General features: G+C 35.5%; 1 protein-coding gene across 4 annotated transcripts in view; it reads right to left on the bottom strand.

The window, feature by feature from the left end:
- PHKB (phosphorylase kinase regulatory subunit beta) overlaps window positions 1–15,733 on the bottom strand; it is a 67,249-nt gene that overhangs the window by 37,146 nt on the left and 14,370 nt on the right. For all 4 annotated transcript variants that reach the window (XM_059857047.1, XM_059857048.1, XM_059857050.1 and 1 more), the window contains 6 exons: window positions 14,052–14,132; window positions 12,038–12,153; window positions 6,447–6,510; window positions 3,732–3,827; window positions 1,953–2,150; window positions 1,318–1,375 (listed from right to left, as the gene is read on the bottom strand). In XM_059857047.1, coding sequence (XP_059713030.1) covers window positions 1,318–1,375; window positions 1,953–2,150; window positions 3,732–3,827; window positions 6,447–6,510; window positions 12,038–12,153; window positions 14,052–14,132 — 613 coding nt within the window. The remainder of the gene's footprint in view (window positions 1–1,317; window positions 1,376–1,952; window positions 2,151–3,731; window positions 3,828–6,446; window positions 6,511–12,037; window positions 12,154–14,051; window positions 14,133–15,733) is intronic.

Here is a 15,733-nt window from a genome sequence, read left to right as displayed (position 1 = left end):
AGTATATACACAGGAATATTTACAGCTACCAAGAGATACAAATGTAATCAAAGCTTGCACACAAAAAGGTGTTTCAAGTGACACACTGGGCATTTCAAAACACTTGAGGATACTCATGACAAAGGAGCAATCTCTGCTCCTCCCACATCCTGGTCTTTTTGCCATTGCTGTGGACACAATTCAGATTTTGCATTAAGGAAGCTTGTGGATTTAGAGATATTTGCATGAAATCTACCAGCAGAATTGTTCTATTTCCTAAAAGTGTGGTCCAGGTAAAAAGGACAAGGACAGTATGTGCAAAGTATGTAATTTTTAGGGTTTTTTGGACACAAGAAGTGCAAAATGCTTTTTCTATTCTTCTGTTAACCTCAGTTGAAGATGACTATCTTTTTGTTCTCAAATCTGCAAGTGGGCAGCATTAAATGTCAGTGCCTTTCTCCTCAGTTTTAGGCCTCAGTCTTTGAAAAATGTCAAACGTTTCTTTAGAAATATCAATTGTGAAACCTTATTATATCTTCAAACACAACATTTAAATCTGTGGGTGGCCACGGAGGAGTTGGGGCTGATGGCAGATTTCTGTGCCCTCACGGTCTTTGTCTGCAAACTATTCAATGTGCTAGAAAAGATGGACAGATTTGAATCCATTTAAAAATCCTTTTGACAATTGTAACCCTACTCATGTTCTTATTCAGACTTCTGTTCTATGCAAGTTCCAGCTTCCATCCTGAGATCACCCCTTGAACTTGTTTGGTGTGTCTCCTGTCCTCACATCAAGATCAAGGCAGTGTTATTTCTGTTGGTTTTGTTTTGAGTTTTTTATTTTGTTTTATAATTCCATCAGACTGACTACATGAAAAATTGTGGCTAGAAGGAAACTAAACCTTTCCTGGTTCCCTTTCTTGTCTTCTGAATTCTGATTGAATTGCCACACAATGCTCACCTTGAGAAGCCCTGGTGCACATTGAGCGTGGCAGCGTGTTCTCCCTCCCTTTTCTTTCCTGTGCTGCTGTGAAGTTCTGATACATCTGAAAGTTTTTCAGGCTTAAAAGGCAATGCAGCACAATGCCACAGATTGAAGCTTTTAACAAACCCTTATTAAAGTTATATTCTAAAAACAGTTCACATTAGAAATGCTGAAATCTAGCGGGTTGGGATGCTTGGGGTTTTGTAAGCCAGGAGGCAGAACTCTCAATGAGAGATTTAGTGTCACTGCATTATAGTTTATTTTGGCAGGAGAGGAAAATAATTTTGCGTCTTTCCTCTAAAAGCTCATTTCTCTTATGCCTTTAAGGAACAGGAATGTAAAGCTATACTTACCATCAATTATCATGAAAATAAAAAAAAGAGGGAATTCACACTCAATGCCATCAAAAAGCTGCAAAGAAGAAAAATTCATCAGACATTTCATCATTTTCATTTAAGTAAATATATATCTGAATAATCCTGCAGAGTAATTTCCTAGCAACAAAAGGCAAACATGAATGTAAAAATATTTTAGTACATTTAGTATCACTTAATTCTATGGGCACTTTAACCATGCCTCTACATCTGCTGTGGCTCGTTCTCAAGCAGAATATTTAAACAATCTACTTTTCATTTTTCAAAGCAAAACTATGGGGGAAAATATAAATAAATTTTCATTTAGATAACCTTAACTGATAAATACTGTGATCAAAAGCAAAATTGTTTTCCACACACTCAGACTGTAGTCAGCTGTGAAATTAAATGAAATGATAAATAATTTCCTTATTTGTTATGTGAAATCAACTGTGCCCTAAATGTAAATGAAAGCACATTCATTACAAAACAACCCAATGACTCAATGCTGACTTAGCAATCTCTGAAAACTGCACATGCAAATTACAGAATGCATCTCCTTGCCTTGGAGGCTTTAGGAATCCCTGAGCAGTCTGGCTGCAGGAGCTGAGGGTGTCAGGGGGCCAGGACCTTACCTTGATCTCTGCTGGTTTATAGTAACGCCGTGTCCTGTCCTCCAGCGCCGTCCTGTAGCCGTCCCTCAGAAATCTCTTAAACCCATATTTGCCTTTCAACTTCCTAATAATTTTATCTAGTGTTTGACCAAACAGAACCTCATCATCCAAAGCAAATCCAGGATAACTAAGGCAGGGCAGAAGAGCTGCATCAGTATTCTGTAGGAAAGGGAGAAATAGGACATTACAAAATTTAATTAGATCCCTGACAATTATTTGATGCACAAACAAAGACTGTTTAACTTACTAAGTGAAATATACATTTGGAACATTATCTTATCAAAATCATTGTGCTAATATAGAAAATAGTGTGCAAAATCAGACTTCTTAGGAAGTATCAGGATAAACTACAAACCAAATGTCCAGATATACAATTTAGAAGATAACGCATTTAACTCAGAATGTCACCTGTTTTACAGCTGATAATGTGCAAGCACATTTGAAAACATTATAAAGCTATGTGTTTTGGGATTTTTTTGATTGTTTTTTAAATACATTCTCCAGATTATTCCTGGAGGAATCACAAATGTTTGGGTGTCATATGCTCAAAAAGAAGCACAAATATTTCATAAAGGTGCAATGCTGAGAAGTATCTGTGATTAAATCATCATTTCTGAACAGCTTTTTCAGAAACATTCTTAGGGTGCTGGAACAAACAAGCCTATCTGATTTACAATTAAGAAGATAAGGGAATAATTCCAGGAAAAAAATATGAGAAACCTTCTCAGGAACCATGTGGATCTCCTATGAATTAAAAAGACTAGAAAAATTGCTAACTAGTGCATCACCTCTACAGGTAAGCTTCCAGAAACAAACAGAAAAGTATCATTTTCTGCTGATATAGTCAAGATATTTAACCATTTAAAATTTCTGCCAATTTGACTGATACGAACCCAACAAAGGAAGAAAAGAACACTAAGATTTATATGGGATAAATTATAAAATGAGCTCCTCTTGGAGTATTTCAAGTCTCCAGCAAATAACAAACAGCAAGAGTTCAAAAAGACCATTTGACTATAAAAAAAGTAGCTGACAGTGCCTTTTATTCTAATTATCCAGCACTACAACTCTGCTATAATTCTTCTACACAATAAGCAAACTATTAATGTTTAAGATTAATAGCCAGTTTCATGAAGAAAAGTGCTATTATATTCCAGAATGAATAAAAAAGCAGAATGCTATTATCAGTCACTTTAAATTACCAATTCTCTACCACCAAATTTACCTTTGAAGCTAGCACTGAAACAGATGTTTTTTTAACTAATCTATATTTATGTCATTTAGATTTACTCACTAAGGAAATACATTTGTAACGGTAGTTTACAACAACAAAAAATTGTTCATATTCAGCAATTTATGATAAGCCAAGCTTAAAGGCTTTTTTCCTAGACAAAGGAAGAATTAAACCCTGAAACAAAGGGTTTCAAAAGTGCAGATACTGTGTATAGTAGAAACTAGGCCAAAAGAAAAACAAATCTCCAAGGCTGCAAATCTCACTTAAGTTATTTCAAATTCTATTTTAAAATTGTCTGGAAAGCTACCAAGAGGCTACCATTTTAATCTAAGTATTAAAAAAATAAAGAGGATCATATTAATTCCATATTAACTACATCACAGTTACACTTAAAAAGCAAAAATTTTACAGCTTCCCAGCAAATTTCACATTCATCCAGCAGATCAGAAGGTCATATGCACTTGTTTCCTCCACACTGTTGAGGTGAATTTCTTTCCATGACTTACATGGGACCTTGACTCCCGGGGCAGCAAGGAGCACAGGGTCTGTCTGTTCCGGTTATGGGCATCGAAATCCACAAATATGACAGACCAAGAGCAGCCCTGGAACACAACATTGCATTTGTTTAAGGCAAAGGGAAGAAGCTTGGTGCATCCTGCTGTAACTCACTGTTCTGTGTTTAATTTAGGTTGTTGTCGTTGCTGAAAATTCTAATCAGAAAACACAGCACAACATCAAGTTGAAAATATTTTGATTTTTCAATATACTGAAGTATAGCCAAAATTCGATGGCTTTATCACTGATTAGTAATTACATGATTCATTCAAGCTATTAACTCTTCCATTAATACTTGAAAAATTAGTTCTGTATTAAGGAAAAACAAAAAAGAGTAGTTGTTCTTTCCTGTGAACACAGGAAATGTTCTAAACAGTGATGCTGAATATTTCATTACAAGTCAGTTAGAATACAAATAATTGGATATTCAGCACAGGTACTGCTTTGGAAAATAACTTTCATAGCAAATAAAAATGGTCTGCTTTTCAGTTACTGTAAGGTCTGCATTATCAACATCTACTCCTTGGTAAAATCTACTTCCTAATAAAATCAGTAATTTCACACTGTATTTCTCTGTCAACTTCTTGATACTTCCTGAAACAGTAAAACAAATTCCCCTGGCTCAGACAGAGTTTAAACAGAATCAATAGCACTTAGAACTTTTACCGGTAGGCAACTTCTTGCAAATTCAGGTTTGCTAATGAACAGGTATCTTCATGTATGTTGCAATTGATAATGAATCTCAGAATCACTCCCCCACTGGAAGACAGTCCATGTGAATTCATTCCACTAATGGTCATAAATCCCAGAAATTCTCATAAATCCAAATTTCTCCTAAGCAGCAGCCAGTTTCTTTGGTATACTACTTTCCTAGGACAATTGTTCCAGAGCCCACCATTCTAATTATTAAAAGCTTCAATTTCCAGTGAAGTTTCTACATAAATACCTCACCACCCTTCTTTGTGTGTCAGGACCAACATCCACTGAGATGCTTCTCCAAAGGGTTTCATTCTTACTTACACTTCACTGCACTCTAGTTATATATAGTTATAAAAATACACAGCTTTTACTTTACTAGGGTAAACAAAACCCTAAACAATTTTTTCCACTGTCGCCATGGAAAATAATCTGTTTTCTCAGTCATTCTAGCAAGATATACACTGACTAGTGCTGCAATAAGGATGTACACAAAGAATCACATTGGCTTTGAGGGTTTTAACTTTCTTCTTAATGCAGATTCTGATTATTCACAATTCTCTAAACTCACCTACAAACTCTGAACACAACGTGCCTACACGTGCAGTTCCAAAGTCTGTGCTGCAGGGAAGGATTCTCTGGGGGTTCAGGAGCAGCTCATTTGCATTCCCTAAACCCACAAGCACCTTGTTTGACAAATGAACTGTTTTTCACTTTTCTAAAGACTGTAAACTTCTGGAGTAAGAACACCTTACAGAGACTTGATTTATAAAAAAGAAAATAAAAAATTGTTTTTGCACAACCCAATGGAGGGCATGCAGCTCATACACAAACTCTGCCCAGGTCAGCCTTTAATGTGCTCCTCTTGCTGTGAGCAGTGCTCCCCCAGCAGTGATTTCTGCAGGTTGTACCTGTGCAGCTGCAGATGCAAACAAGTCTCTTGAGGGGCTCAAGGGGATTTCTCAAAGCCACTGGAACACAGCTGGAGCTAAGCACAAAGGCAAACTCTGCACAGACTGAAGGCAGACTGAAGGTCAGACTTGGTTCTGTTAATGCCAACTACAGATCTCGGAAATAAACTCTCAAAGCATTTAAATGGGTCTTGCTTCATCCTTTTCAGAATTCAACAAAAAAAAAAAAAAAAAAAAAAAGCCTCAACAGCCACATTTACTGGTGCTTGAAACTGTTGGGAAGGTAAAGATTATAGATAAATGTCATTTCTGAAAGAGTAACAATGCATATAGAGTGTCTGACCATTACTGAAGATCCTTACTACCTCCTAACAACTGACATCAGCTTTTAAAATGCATGGGATCTCTCTTCCATATATACTATAATATATATATTTCTTTTTCTAAGCCATTAATTTGGAAGAGTATTCTTTTATTTTAGCTGCAGACCACTGTAGGTATAGCACCAGAGAAAGATGCACATAGGAGGGAATACACAGCAGATATAAAAGTCTCTGAAAAGGCTTGCTTCCCTAATTGATCCAAGCCACAAAAAGGATAATAAAAGACTTTACAGATGTGCAACACACTGAAATTAAAAACAGGTTAAAAAGTGGGATTATATAAAAGCAGCTTGTTTAAAGTCTTGATCAAAAGGCACAAGAAGGAAGCAGACAAAAGGAAAGTAATGCTTGAAGGGGGAAGTATATTCTGGTATCAGCAACAGATACAGTTCTGAAGGAAAAAAAAAAAACATTTTGGCAATAAAATTCTTTTTCAGACTAAGCTACAACCACTTTAGAATTCTTCTAAGGAAAAATCCCAAGTGATTCTTGATATAAAGGGCATTAATGATTTTATCAGATAAATTCTGTACCTGAAACAGCAGCAACCAGTTTGCTGACTTTCTTTAAAGCTGGAATCTAACAAACTGTGTTAGATACTTCTAAATATCCTCTGATCCAGCCTGTAAATCATTATTGCTAACAACAAAGGAGGGAAAACAAACACTTCTATTACCTGATTTCCAAAGAGATTGAAACCATTAATTGCTTCTAAAGCTGCTTTTGCCAGTCCCACGGAGCTGAGGAAAAAGCAAAACAAAACCCAGAGGTATCACAATTCAAGCCCAGGCTAAAACTTACACACACTTGACAGCTTTAGTGCCATGATCTTTTCTGGATTTGAATTTCATGCTTAACCTTTATGTTACTAAAATGATGATGCAGCAGATTTGGGGTTGTTTTGGTGGAAGGTTGGTTTTTTTTCTCAGAAATACTACTCAGCATTTTTATTTGTCTTCAAGTGTCAGAGACCATCTCACAAAAGAACTTCTGTTCTCACCTCGCTATCAGACATTGGCATTATGCATTTCAAGGTCTTGCTAACAGCACAGAGACAGAGGATTAAATTCGGCACAATTTTTCAAACCAGCTCTCAGGCATTAAATTTTAAAGACTGATTTCTAGCTTTCAATATAATAAAAGAGCTCATCAATCTGAATTCACAACAGGATTTTCTCATGTCAACCATATAGTGACACATTTTTTATTTCCCTTCATCACAAAGAAAACATGACCCAGAAATTCCATCAACAAGTCTTCAAGTTAGCACTCATATTTTAAGACACTATGGATTAAAATCACAAATAATTATATAATTTAAAAATCAAATTCTATGTTAAAATTATTTATTAACCATTATGTAAATGCCCCAGTACAAATAAAATATACATTTGAACAGTCTTTTCATTTAAAAAGTGTAGTTTTCTACTTTTCTTGTATTAAAAAAAAAAAGTGAAGAAGCATTCTTTTCCTTTCAGTTTCACTTCTCTCTTTTTCTCAGTTTTAAAGAATACACAATTATAGATAAATATTCAGATAATAAGCACTAACTATTCCCCACTTCTGTGTAAAAGGTGTTGTGAGTGTATTGACAAACAACTTCATCATCCAGCCCCCCCACCAAAAAATTGACAACAATTAAATTGGCAGAAATCTGCAAACAGGGACTGTGATTCAATCTTTGTTTTTCTGTACTCCACGCAGCACTCTGGGATGGAAGCAAACATTTTACCTTACTCTAAATAAACTGATTTTTACTATCTATTATTGTAAAATATGTAATTTCAAATGATTACCAACAAATCCATATTTTAAATATAGGGTCTAATTATGATTACACAGGAAATACTGAAAATAATGAAAATAATTCAATGCAGTTCCAGAATTTGGTTTTTTAACTATTACTTTACCTGGGCTGGTTCTAATATTAGAAATACTTTAGACTGATTTCACACTTTATCATTTATAAACCCCCATGTTCCTTTTTGAAACACTGCCAGAAATAATACTGCTGGGATCCAGTTCTAATTGTTCAACAAGAGAAGGCTGACCAGCTTAACCACAGCCTGCTCTGAGCAGCTGCCTCTGCTTGGTGTCTTCTGCTGCTGAAAGCTTTGAGAGCTGGAGAATGAGATGAAGAAATAAACTGACTCAGAAGAGCTGGGAATGTAATTATTTTTCTGGCTTTGTTTCAAATACCTAAAAAAAAAAAGGTAATTGTTCTAGAAATTGCTTTATTCTAATTATCACCTAGCTATTGATCAAATAAATTGACATGATGACTCAGAATAGAACTTTTCAGAGGAATTCAGTATTATCAAACTGCATATACAGAAGGTAAAAATCAGAGAAATCCTGCAAACTGGATGTTGTATCACACGTTAAAATCTCATATTTTCCTTTCAACTAACAGTCCTAATATCAACATGATATATTTTCAGAGTGAGAAAAAAAGTTACTGATAAAAGGTAGAGAAGTAATAAATGTTCAACTGGTATTCAGATAACATAAAACTACTCAATCAGTCTGCAAAATAGGATGATACTGCTTGAATGAAATTCAAGGCAAACATGTATTCCTTCTCTGAAATCATCTCTACTTTGCAGACTCAGTCATTATTCTACAATAAGACTAAATTAGTAATTTACTGTAATTTATCAGCATTTTTCTACCTCTAGTTATTGAAAGCCCCTGGAAACTTCGTTACTCTCACAATTACTTGCCAGTGACCATATAAACATCCCAACATTGTCCCTCTCTTCACCACACACGCAAGTACTACTTAGATTATCAAAAGTTTTATGGGTAAATGACAGGAGGAAGTCCTTTAAAAGAAAAAAGAAATCTCTGCAGAGGCTTTGTATCAAGTGTGTCTTTACAAGAGTGAACAATCACAGCACAGCACTCTTAAGAACTGTGATCACACTTCACACTCATTTCATTGCTATGATTAATGCCTTCCTGTTGGGAAAATTGCTAAAGAGGTTCTGTAATAACCATTATGCTTGTGTCTTTGTATAGAAAATACATTCCTCATACTCTACAATTTAGTAACAAAAGAAATGGAGTGCCTTAACAGAATGGCAAAATGTATTTTAATAAATATGTTCCTTCCTCCACTCATTAATCCATCATGAACAGACTGTACTGACCTGTGGGACTCTGCCTGGAGAAAAAGGTGCTTACTTGGAGATGGGCCCAAAACAAAACCTCACCCAAACCCTCTTAAAATAGTCCTCTAAAAATTTCACAGGATCACGAAGTCATTGGCCAGAAGGGACATATGGAACTCATCTAGCCCAACACAAAACCTCACTTGAAGCCCAATATCTAACAAAGACCAATTTAAGTAAACCACAGCCTATACCAGACAAGTCTCACAAACCTCCAAGGATGGAGATTCTGTTTTGAGCATCTTGCTCTTTCCTTCTCTGTGCTTCAAATGAAAATGTTTCTTAATGTCCCCACTGAACCTCACCAGGTGCAATCCTTAGACATTACTGGAGCTGCCAATTATTAAATGTGTCAAGGATTATCAACAGCAGCCTTCCAATCATGATGCCCCTGGGTAACATTTGACCTTGAGCCACATTTAGGGTAGGGGAAGATGAGACTAACCTAGAGAAATCACTTCCAGCTTGCTAAAAGAGATTTAGTAAACACACTTAAACAACATTCATGACTCTCATTACTTTTTAATTGTTGGATTTGACCCCTTGGGAAAATACCTAAGGGCAAACACTAAAATTTGCACATTTTTAGCAAATGTAAATCAAAATACACCTTCAAGTATATCCACCCTTAATCCTGCTCCTGTTCAATTTCTTGCCTCCATCTGAATGCTGTGCATTTCAACTGGAACATCAAACAGATGTGAAAAATAAGCAAATGAGAAAAAAATTTCTACATCACTAATACTTTTGTAACTCTATAACCCAAGAAACAGCAAGGAAGGACAGAACTATAGCAATGTGCTACATACTCCAGAGAAGAGCAAGACAGAGGCCCTGCAGTTCCAGATTTGGAATATGAGGATGCTGCCCTTTGGTAATTTCCTGATTCTCAGGGTGCATATGGGAGGTGTCAGAGGCACTTTGCACAGCGACTCAGCAGATGCCTGCAGAGCAGCTGGATCAAACAGCTACAGGACAAATTAATTTCTGTCAAGTTCAGCCGTATGGGAAGGGATCACACTACAATAAAAGCTGTTACAAATCTTGCCTTTGAACCAATAAAAGACATCAATTTGCATACATCAGTGAAGACGTGCTCCACTGAGTGTTCTGCTATTTATCATTTATCAGAAGTGTTTGGAGCTGTACTAAGAGAATACTGAGACTGTGAAGGCTTAAAATATCTGCATCTTTTAACATGGGCCATAATGTGCAGCTATTATTCACAGACTTCCAGCTGTATAATATCTTCTTTGAACAGAAAGCTCTCTTTCAATAAAACACAAGAATTACCTACTCATTCTGAAAGCAAACATCACCTGAGACTTCCATCACAGAATTTAAGGGTCAGGAGTGCACCATCCTTAACACTGACCCTGAAGAGAGCACTTTGGGGTCCATAATCACAGGAGACCCACACATATCATTTGGGAGTAGACCTGATATTCATAATTGCTTCATCAATGTAAAACAAAAGGGGTTTTATAGCTCTCTTTGGTAGATACAATTGGAACATAAAGTATAAAGAATATATCAGTGTATCCAGAGCTTTCCTCAATAATATCTAAAAATGCCTTTTGATGCATGTTGCCCTTCCATTTTTCCTGATTTATGAGAACCAGGGAAATTGCCTACCAGCTTTCTACAGTGAAGCAGAGTATCCACATGTACACAAAGAATGATAAATAGAGGCAATACTTGTTTCTGATGACCAAAGTCTACTTCTTAAATGAGGACCAAGCTCTGTGCTTCCCCTTATGCTAGCTCAATGATCTGTTAGATTGGCCCAGTCCATCTCACAAAACTTTACCCTTAGAAAAACCAACCTATAAATGTCAGTCTAGATTAAGACAAAACAATATGCCCATTTCCATCTGTTTAAAAGGTGCTCAGTTTTCCCTGAAGAAAATTCACATATTGAATTGCCAGAATGCTGCAAACAGGAGACACAGAAGTTTCAGTGTTCCTTTTGCACATTTCTACAGGTGAGATCTGGAAAGAAGCATTTGTTTCTCTATGTAGTCATGTAGCTCATGTAGTCTGGCATTTGACAATTTTACTGACACAGCAGGAGAAAAGAAAATCAGCAAAGTCATAAAGCAGATTATATAACAACTTGATTTTTTTTTTTTTACTTTTTTTTTTTTTTTTTTTTTTTTTTTTAGTTCTCATATTGATAAAAAGGTTCTATAAAAGCCCTGAAAAAAACCCCTGCATTAATAGTTTTGCTTCAAGGACATGTAAGTATATCTAAAGGTTAAAATATACATGCCTGCATGCGGGCTAAGAAAAATAACTCATTCTCAAATGACAAGAAAGATTTCTTTGCAATATTGAAGACTGGAAGAAATGTGTATTCTTTACAAGCCCTTGATAGTAAGTATGATCAATAATGTTTTCAAAATCCAAAGATATCCAAGCTATAGCCATTTTTATGATTAATAAAACCTCAGAAGTCAAAAAGTGAAGGAAACAATAGTAACCCTGGAAGAATCAAGTTGTCAGATTACAGATTTGATCCTTCAAGGCAGAGAGCACATGAGTGATTCCACTGAGGTGAGCAGGACAACTCCAGCATTAAAATGCTACCAGGATTGCTCCCTGTCCCTGAGAGGGCTCAGAACTTGCAGCATCCTGGAAGAACCTGGAAAAGAACTTGGCACTAGGCTGCTCTCCAGGGTACAGCAACTTCTTCCCACCACAGTGCAGAAGAGAAAATCTAAACTCATGATTCTACACCTTTTTAAAGCAGGATATTCCTAACCAGTTTTTTGAATATGATTCCAATCCCACTGCACATGCCTCAAGACCCTGAGCTGTTCTGAACACAAGTTTCAGAATTATATACATGCAGCTGCACATAATTACTGGGATTTGAATACTCAAACAGCTAAGCAGCCATGTGGTTATTTCAGCATGCATATCATGATGAAATTATCTCCACATTTTCCCAAAATACATCCCTCAGTCTTTAGAGAACCTTAATTTAGTTCAAACAGTATTTTCATGCATTATTATTTTTAGCTTACCCCGTTATGAATTCTTTCCATTCATTTACTTGCTTTGGCTAACACAGCTACATTTGCTCACCTACCTTGAGTGCAGCTCTGGACTGCCATTGTTGTATTTGCTGCCTCTTTCCCAGACACCAAAGTCTGGCACACGATAGGCTCTCTCCACACAAAACACAAGATTCTGGATAAAGGACACCTATAGGAAAGAAAAGTGACTGAAGGAAAATGAAAGCACATCTTTTCTGGTTTTTCCAAAAGACAAACTTGCTATTCCTTGTAACAGTTCTTTCCATCCTTTTCTGTTTCAACTCAAAGGATGATGTTCTCAAGTTCAAATATTCTCTTTAAAACCAGTTTTTAATCACAATATGTTAAGAGCTGTCCCAACTGAGGTGCCAATGTATCTTCATATTCAAGATACATATTTGAAGAGCTCCAAAAAGGTGATATTTTGATCTTTAAAAAAAAAAAAAATTAACAACATCAGAAACCAACACAAAATTAGAACACAGAAATCCTGGTGCTTTTTCTTAATTAATTTTAAGAGAATTGATATGCCAAAGTTTTATTTAATAAAGCTCCAGATAATATATATTTATGCAGACTCAAACATACTCCTTTATAAACACAAATAAAACTCTAAACCAATTTATTATAACTAAAATCTCTTCTAGGACCAACACATTTCAACTGAATACCAAAGTACTGAAGGGTATTTTAAGGTATTTAAGATGTATTCAGCTATAGCTGGGAACTTATTTAAACAGGTAATTTTTTCCTGATTGACACTGTTGAAAGAGACATTTGGAGTTGCTTGACTGTAGAAAAATGAAATTGAGCATAAGTTTTATAGTTCACTTTAAAGAGAAGCACATAGAATTAGCCACACAAAGCCCAACAGAAAGTGCAAGTCTGTGGTAAAAAATCTGAGTATGAATGTCCATAGTGCAGAGATTTAAAGGGAACAGTTGCTAGGAAAAGGACATCCTGGCAGGGAAGAGGAGAATATCCACTGACTGGAGAGTCTATAAACATGCATTTTTTCTGCAGAATCTGTAATTAAATGCAAACATCTGGAGGATAACATAAATTATATATCAAGCTAATTAAATACTTAATTATATACATTTGCCTCCTCACAGATATAAAGGCAGTTCAGAAGAAATAATATAGGCCTATCATATGATCTAAGAAAGAAGACGTTGCAAAATTTAATTTTCCAATTATCTAAAAAAATAGATTACTGAATATATATGTTATAGAAAAATAATGCAAATTCACTATTACTGGAAAAAAAATTTTTAATAGTAGTACTGCAAACACATTTAAGCTTTTTAAGGCAATACAGCAGCAACTATCAAACAGAACAGAGTAAATTTAAACAAATCCAGATTAAGAAAATTGAAGAAAAAAAGAATTAAAAAAGCATATACATCTGTGCTTTCTATTCCAGTTTCAAAACATAACCTCATTTTAGAACAGGCCAGCAGGTTGTCCTGACATGACTTGTAACTCAAGCCAAGGCTATTATTATCTTATTTACAGAAGAGTTAACTCTTTCTAGAAACATCTCTTACTATGAAATAAAATTCTTCTATTTTCAATTAAAGATACAGCAAAAATTCTTAACACCCATAGGTTCATATTTGTTTGAAGAAAGCCCTGCAGCTTACCTGAAAATTACCCAGTATTTATTATACTGGGGTTAATTTTGACTGAATTAATTTTAGCTGAATTATCATTGCACAGGGTGAACTGACTGAGAGATTGAAATCATGTGAAAAGTGAGAGCAATGTAAGTAGAAGCTAATTGTCCTAACATGTTGGAACTCTGACCTTTTAATTCTTGACATTGCAGCTGTGAGAAACAGCAGAGAACTAGAAAACTTTCATTGTCATGTTACGTTTACTCTTTGCACATCTAACACTTTTTTAGTATCTATTCATTCCATTACTTTTTCTGAGTTGCACTCAAAGCATAGAACACCTGCAGTGTATTTTCAGAACAATTACTTTACAGTTGGTAATGAAATAAAACCCAGAAAAAACACAAACTATTTGAAGCACGTTTTAGGACAGGAAATCAATTTGTACCTCATCTGTGTTGTAGATAATCTGCAGCCCCGAAGAGATCATCTCAACCAAATAGAGAAGAAATAATGACAAAGCATTGATCTGGAGCAATTAAACACAGAAAGGAAACTATAATTAACTTTATGTTTATTGGAGTCACATACACAAAATAAACATGGTATAATTCACTAACAAAGATGGTCCCACTATAACACACTTCTGCTTCTTAAAAAAAGCCTGCATCTAATGATGTGGAAACAATCAATAGGAAAAGGTGGCACAAACAAGCCTTGTCCTCTAGAACTTCTGATGTTTTATGATTTTTTCATTTCATACTGTGCTAGAAAAATGCTCTCCCTTAGGCACACTGCTCTGACCCACAGTTAATGACTTTGGTCACAAGCTGCTTTCATGTTTACATATATGACAACACACTAGCCAGCAGGTTACCAGCAAGGCAAGCAGTACATTGAATAGTGCACAGCACACCTAGAAAGCAAATCACTTCTGCCCTGGTGGGAATTTTGGCATTATCAGCTGACATGAGGAGAATTACAACATTCAGATATGATCAGATATTGAAAAACTGTATTTTTTTAGTACTCATACACAGCATTTATTGTAAACAGTAATTGCCTTCAGCAGCTGTACAGATGAGTATCACAATGTCAACTCATTGAGGAATCAAAGGAAACTGATGGTTTGGTTTTTATTACAGAACTTTCCTATACTTGAGAATTTGTATAACTTCAATAGAGAAACTAAGTTTATCACAGTATGAGGTATGAAACCACAATCTCATTACATGAAATTTAAAGAAATCATCTAGAACAAAAAAAAGTGGACTCTTATCTGGAACACAGCAGATCAAAAATTTGGTCCAAATTCTAAAAATCTATAAATATTTAAAGACAATTGACTCCAGTGTCTTAATACAAAGTGAAAAGCACCAAATACAGCAATAAGGACTACATAAAATATTCAATGTTTCCCAGCCGAGCCCTCTCAGTTACTCTGCACTCTTGTCTCCACAGAGCTGAAAACCCTCTAATTCTTGAGGTATCCAGATGACAGATGGGAAATGTGCATTCATGTTTATGGGAAGGGTTGAGCTGCCACAAAAAACAGACTTTAAACTGTCATACAGTGCTCCCTAGGTCCCCAGATTGTCTCCTCTTATAGATAAAACATGTGCCTTTTCATGAAATTTCCCATAGTCCAAAATGCTAACTTAAGATAACTCCATAAAGCATTTTCCCCAGAACATACAATTTCTGAATCCAAGACACTCACTGTACAAACTATTTAAGTAATATTGTCACCATGAAATGAAACAATCATCAACCCACTGTGTCAGTTCTGAATAATTTCACTAGCAATTTCTGAGCTAAAAGGTGTGTGCAGACTTATGGAATGCAAAATAACAAGATCATGAAAGCAAAGGTGGGTCTAAAAGTAAAGAGAACAGGAAATAAAAGGAATAAAGATTAAAACTCTGGAAAAAGAGAGACAATAAAACAGTTAGTTATGCAATTACTCTGACTAGGAAAAGCCGTGACCAATTCCTAACCATTGTCAGTGTACATTAAATGAATGAAAATTGCTCAAAATCATGGAAAATTAAACTGGGAATATTCACCATAAAATAACACTAAATCTTTCACTTTCCTGACTACAACATTCTTTTGCCAGGATTATTTATT

Source organism: Haemorhous mexicanus, chromosome 12, assembly GCF_027477595.1.
Source record: "Haemorhous mexicanus isolate bHaeMex1 chromosome 12, bHaeMex1.pri, whole genome shotgun sequence".
NCBI lineage: Eukaryota > Metazoa > Chordata > Aves > Passeriformes > Fringillidae > Haemorhous > Haemorhous mexicanus.
The sequence above is the reverse complement of the archived record's forward strand: the minus strand, read 5'-3'. Positions and strand labels throughout refer to the sequence as shown.